Source organism: Harpia harpyja, chromosome 5 (assembly GCF_026419915.1).
Source record: "Harpia harpyja isolate bHarHar1 chromosome 5, bHarHar1 primary haplotype, whole genome shotgun sequence".
NCBI classification, from domain to species: Eukaryota; Metazoa; Chordata; class Aves; order Accipitriformes; family Accipitridae; genus Harpia; species Harpia harpyja.
This window is the reverse complement of record NC_068944.1, coordinates 23,231,882-23,238,352: the sequence shown is the minus strand read 5'-3', so window position 1 is coordinate 23,238,352 and position 6,471 is coordinate 23,231,882. Positions and strand designations below refer to the sequence as shown.

General features: G+C 41.6%; 1 protein-coding gene across 2 annotated transcripts in view; it reads right to left on the bottom strand.

The window, feature by feature from the left end:
• The window catches only part of MYOM1 (myomesin 1), a 78,236-nt gene that overhangs the window by 17,317 nt on the left and 54,448 nt on the right, over positions 1-6,471 (bottom strand). For both annotated transcript variants that reach the window (XM_052787622.1, XM_052787620.1), the window contains 6 exons: positions 3,518-3,654; positions 2,512-2,656; positions 1,821-1,880; positions 1,492-1,559; positions 801-914; positions 28-115 (listed from right to left, as the gene is read on the bottom strand). In XM_052787622.1, coding sequence (XP_052643582.1) covers positions 28-115; positions 801-914; positions 1,492-1,559; positions 1,821-1,880; positions 2,512-2,656; positions 3,518-3,654 — 612 coding nt within the window. The remainder of the gene's footprint in view (positions 1-27; positions 116-800; positions 915-1,491; positions 1,560-1,820; positions 1,881-2,511; positions 2,657-3,517; positions 3,655-6,471) is intronic.

Below are 6,471 nucleotides of genomic sequence, written 5' to 3'. Positions count from 1 at the left end.
TGACAGCATGCAGAAGGTGACTCTGACCTGTGTCCTTAAGCTTTAGCTCACTGGAGTCCTTTCCTCTGTCGTCCTTCAGTATGACTTCATAAGTGCCAGCATCTTTCTTAGAAAACTGCAATATTGTAACAGTAAAACCAGTTTTCAGAACAGTTACTGTAGAAAAATCTAGATCTTACTCCTGAACCCAGCTGATGTCCCATCCCCATCCCCAGGGAGGTGCCTAATGCCCAGGGCTGGGGCTGCCCCCGTGCCCCCCTGGCTGCCTTGATCCTGGCTGGGGCAGTGGAACAGGCCTTGGCTGGGGGGTCCTGGCCTGGAGCTGTGGGGGAGCCCCCGGCCCCAGGGGGCCCTGACTCTTCTTCCCTTCCTCAGCCAAAGAACTGAGAGCAAAGAGATGAAGTGGTGAATGCAGGTGTCCCCCCAAGGTCTGCAGCAAGGCTGGGTATGGACCAGACCTCTCCGGTGACTCTGAGAGGGAGCTCCTCTGAAAGCCTGAGTGACGAGCGCTTTCCAAATGCCATTTGAAACATAAATATGGTCTCATTCTGTTGTTAAACTGACATGTAAAGGAAGTGTCAAGCTTATTATCTCTTCTGTCATCATTTCCTGAAAATCTGAACAAGCAGTTATAGATAGACATTTGCTTTAGCTAAAACACAGACGCCTCGTGAGTTTTTCCATTTTTAAAACCCACTTCCTTTTTTGATTGTTTTGCTGAAATATCAGATTAGATTGTATCATTCATCCGAATTCGTAACACTAACTTCAGCTGAGGGATAGCAAGGACAGTCACTCACCTCTGATATCAGCAGAGTACACACGCCATCTTTGAAGTCATGTTCTTCATCTACCATTATCTCCCTGTCATCTTTGTACCATACAATGTGTGTTTCCTTCTTAATATTAGCCACCTAAGATGGATGAAAAACCACATCATAATTATTCTCTTCATTTGAGCAGGGGAACTTAGTGTCACATGGGTTAGCCTGTTCAAGTCTCTCACAAAAGAACAGCAAGCTTTACAACTTGATCGCAGTGAGTTATTGCAGACGTCCATTTTAAAATGAGGGATGCAAGAGGGAAAACAGCAGGGATGAAGAGAGAGAGAAGAGGACTGCCAACAGCTTCAAGGAGCCCAGGGAACCAGTGGATCCTGCCCAAGGGATTTCTACACACATAAACCAGCCAAAAATGAGAAAGTCCCAGGTTTTACAAAGACTTGTCATTCCTATTCAGGTGCCTTTTCCTGGGTGGGTGGCTGACAGACCTGAAGAAAAAAGTTCAAGTTATTTTCCAAGGTATTTTCTTGCATGCAATGAGCAGTTGCCCCAGCATGATTAGCCCTCAGAGGCTCTGTCGCTATCCAATATGCAGTTGGGACTACAAAAGCAAAGGGCATGTCTTTAGTCCCTTCCCACCCTCTCCATCTAAGTAGTGGTAGGTCAAAGTGCTTTGAACATTGCACTCAATGTTTTCCTTGCCCCTTACCTTACATTTCAACATCACATTACAGTCATCGGTAACTTCCCATCCCAGTTTATCCACAAAATGAGGACCTGTTTAAAATGACAGATATATATTTAAAGGTCACATCAATGGTATTCATGATACAAAACCAAAGACAAATGTGTTTTTCTTGACAAGAATACTGTTATATTTTAATGTGATTTTTATTTTTCCTATTTCTCTTTCAGAAGGTAAGCAACCATGTAACAGGACAAAACCCATCTTTTTCAAATTAACATATATAAACATAAACAAACTCTTAACAGACTAACTAACACATATGTGATTCTTATAAATATCCATATTATCACCTTGTTTCCTGTGCCACTCTTTTCTCTGGAAATCTGCTTCATCCTGCAGCTTCTTGAATACTAGGAATTAAAACCAGCAAGAAATACAAGGTTAAACATCATTTGCCATTTTTACGGTACTGAATGTCACTGTAACAGTTAGGTGCAACTCTGTCCCTTGGAGGTCAATGAGAATCCTGCCATAGGGTCAGATTTTCACTGCCCTTTTCGAAGTGTCAGAAGCTGATTATGGCTAACCCAACTTTCCTAGCTGCTTGCAGTCATCAAGAGTTTAATGTGTCATGTCTGATGAAGTGTAATCCCCAATCATACAGCTACTTTCCGCTCTCCGTAGGAAGGCAAATGAGTGGCAGCAGAGTCAGCAAGCTGCTCGAGCTCTAAGAAGTGCAGCTACTTGTTCCTGGTGGAATGGGCAATTTTTTTTACATGGGAAATTTTCATTCCACCTGTAGAAAAACAAACCATGACAGGCTGCAATATTTTACAATTCTATAACAATTCCCCTTCCTTCCAGCACTTTAAAAATTCCAGTTCACACACATGGCTTGTTCTATATGAGGTGGGCAAGCACTGTGACATGAAAAACCACTGGAACATCTATTGGTATTGAAAACAGTGGAAAGTGAAGACAACAAGTGAGGTAACTGCGGTAAAATTTTTCCAGCCTACTGTGTAATATAGATTAGCTTACCATCACCAATGAGGACAAGGCTGGATTGATTGGTTGCTTTTCCATCCTGCAGTTGGAAAGTGTAAGTCCCTTCATCCTTGTCCTCAAGTTTATCCATAATCATTTCAACAAGGCCTGTCTTCTGGTCCACCTTCATTTTATATTTCTTCAGGAATGGAAAGTAAAGCAAAAAATAATGGATATCAGCATCAGAAAATATTTGTCAAATGTTATATGGTATTCTGTTTTCTTTATTCAGATTCCCACTATCTCTAGCTCCAGCTCTAAACATATAACCAAATAAATAGGAAATCTGTTAAAGGTGAAGCCTATTTACTGATGCTATACAAGCATGTGACATGCCTGTTGTATGGTGAGTACTGTGCTCTTTTTCATTAGAAAGGTTTAGATTTGCATCCATTCAGAATAACACTTTCTTTGAGGATGATTATATTTTTATAAGGTTTTGTGTAGAATGTTCCATCTCTGCTTTCTACCTGATATCAGTGTTGAACACAAGCATGCCATATCATGTCTTTGGGAGTAACAAGTTCTGCTGCTGGAAACAATCACTTGGGAATTTTCCCTTGGTGTTGTAAATTCCTCTAAACAGTAGAGAGAGGTGAGAACCAAGCATAAGGGTATGCTATGGCCATAGATGAAGGAGATGATAGATAGGATGAATCTGGGCTACTGCAGTGACTGCTTGAAGACCAACCTAGCTGCTTACCTGGGACTGCCTTATTGCAGGAACTCCTATGGTCCCCACTAGTTAACAGAACACATTGTACTCACAAAGGTGGCAGGAAGTAATTCAACTCCACTTTTAAACTGCATCCAGTAAAATTCATCTGGAGTTCAGAACTATGGACAAAATCTTTCTAATGATGCTTTCAATGACATACGTTATTTCTCATGAAAATGCATTAGTGTGGAACACTAGTTGGAAGTATATTTGAGACAGAGACATTAATACTCATTGATACTTATAAAAATGCAAGCGCATGTAAGCAATGAAAAGGCTTACCTCTCCATTGAAAATCTCTTTATCATTAAATACAAAGTTGGCCTTTGCATTGCCAGACAGTTTTTCAGCTTGCAACCAGAATCTCACTTCTCCTTTTTCCAAAATTTCCACTGCCAACTCAGAGGCAAGTGGGACAGCTACGAAGAAGAAAGAAAAGAATGAAGCATATACATTGCCTGTGCCCCAACAACTGTTTTCTTCTACAATCAGAAAACCACTTCTTCCTTTCATAGTTGGATACTGTATGCAAGGTAACTAGTTTATGATAGCTCTTCATAGAGACAGAATGCCTCTCCGCCTACATATACGTGGGATGACAGACAAGATTTAATCTTTTGATCCTTCAATCACTAGGTCTGTACAGACTGGAAGTGTTCAGGATTTGAGTTATGCTCCATTCTAATACAAGATTATTTCAAAGGTAAACTGCAAGTATCTCTGCAGCATGATGTGAGTCTGTATGGCGCAGACCCATGTTTAATGAGTTGCCTAACAATATTACTGTAAGACAGTGAACTGACTCAGTGGAAAAAAAACACAAAAAACCCCAAGCACGAAGCCAGATCAGAAAGCCAGCTGCTGAGCTGCAGGTTGGGAGATTTTTGTAAGCACTCTGATCCTTTGCTGAGGAACCTCCATCTCCAGAATTCACCAAGTATCACAATACACCCTCAACCTCCCCAGTACATTTTGTTTACCTACGAATAATGGAAATCCCCCACATATAAACCAATTCCTTGTGTTAGCAGGAAAAAAAAACATGTAAAGGGTACTATACATTGGTAATATTAGTCTTTTTCATTTTTCCTTGTTCTTGTTAGTAAAAGTCCTCAGCTTTCTTTCACTTTAACTTTTTGTTAAGATATTTTAATCAGCAACATTAAACATGAGCATTTAGACTCTGGTATTGGGGCATACTGCTCATTTTATTGGCTTCCATAATTTTTAGCTGTCTTAGTGGATGCTCAGATTCTCAACAAAAATCGTACTCCAGGGAATACGTATGCTGTATGTGAACTCTCCCCAATCTCCACTTTCACAGCAGTGTACAGTCTGCATTGCTAGGGTGTAACATGGAACAGCTGAGGACAGTGTACAAATACATTGCAAAATGCTTGATGATATAGTCTGGTGATAGTGTAAAGACACACCTCCTCCCATACAAATCCCAGGGCAGGGTTGTTTCTTTAGCTCCATGTATGCAAAGGCCCAGCTACAGCAGGAGAGGACTGGGACTGACGCGGTGTCTAATTTCTCTCATCCTTCTGTTTGCGCTGTCCTAAATGACTGGGGTGCCCTCTGGAGCAGAGCTGCCATCCCACCCCACTATCAAACAAAGTTAGGGGGTGAGCCCCACCCCCCCATGTCTTCCTTTCCCACGCTCAGCCCTTCCTCACACCTACATCCTCCCACACCCGCATGTATGCTTGTGGTGCCTGAGTGGCACAGGACCTGTCTCTGGTGAAAATAAGGCTTCTGGGAGGTGAGGCAACAGTCACAGGGAAAAAAGAGAATTATGAAAAAGACACAGGCTTAACCAGAGGGAGGAAAGCCTGGAGGGACAGCATTACCACGAGGGAACAGGGCAAAGAACAACTCTGCAGGAGTGTGCCCCAGCACTGCAAATGGTCCATGTGAAGCTTCCTCACCCAGCACATCACTTTGCTTGAAAGAAACAGAAGGAATCTCAGGTCTTGCATAATTTCTCAAAACAAAGTGACTGAAATGCTGCAAGAGCCAGTGGAAGCAAAAGGGACAAGGTGTGAATAGACATCAGGCTGCATTCCTTTTGTTTCACTGTCAGCTCTACGGCAATTTTAACCCCCAACTTGATTTCCATGTAATTAACTATGAATAACTTTAGACTAACATGGAAGAGAGGAAAGTATCTCAGAAGCTCTTAAATAAAGGGCTGAAAGGATGCAAAAATATTCTTTCTTGGGAAAAGGCCGTTCACTCCTCAGCCCAAAGGATCTGGACGAATCTGCGTTACAGTCCTCCACAAGCAAAAGTCTTACTTTAAAATAATATTTCCATAGGCACCAACTGACAGCTACTTTAAGCATTTTCCAGCCACCATGCTTACAAGGTTTCACATCCTATTTGTATAGCACCACGAATTACCGCAAGCACTTGACAGGGAGTCCTCGGGCAGTTGCTAAATTGAAGAGTTGGAACAATTTATTTTTATCTAGCACCAATACACTATTGTGCCCACATGTAGTTGTGTTCTGTAAGGCTGCATTATTCAAGCAACCTATTTTCCCATGGAGTTACCGGCTGCAGATGTTTCTAAGCAGAAGTTACAATTAAATGCAGTTCAGAATTACAGACAAAGCAACGCGCTAGAGCTGATGTCAAATCAGAAATGCCTAGCAACTGATTTTTTTTTTAAGAATTTGGGTAATCCTCAAACAGATTATCTGGAGATATGACTAAAGTTTCATGCTGATCCATAGGAGCTCATTTTTATTTTTCTAACCCCATAGGCATAGCCAGATCAATCTCAATCCCTATTTGTAATTTTTTTTTTTTTTTTTAGTGTCCACAGGGCCTAGAGAGGCCAAAGCAAGTAAGACAGTTTCCTCCTTAAGGATACGTTCTGCAGTGATCTGCCTTTTTGCCTGTGCCTCCTGGAAGCTCATGCACAACTAGAAGTGTACTGTTACCCAATGCAATGCAAAAAAGAATACACAATCTGTGTCCTGAGGAGCTTATTTTGTGACATTAGTTATGAACACAGAGCATGGAAAAGCACTCAGAAGAGAAGGATCAAGGCAAGCAAGGACATGTGACAACAGCAAGGTTTTGTGATAACTAACTTTCAGGGTGAAGATAGGGGGAAAGAACTAGGAGGAGCAGGAGTAAACAAGGGTATGCTTGGGCTGTCAAAAGGTAATACAATATGTTGAGAAGAGTAGAGCTGATATGGAAAACACACAGAAAGAAATGAA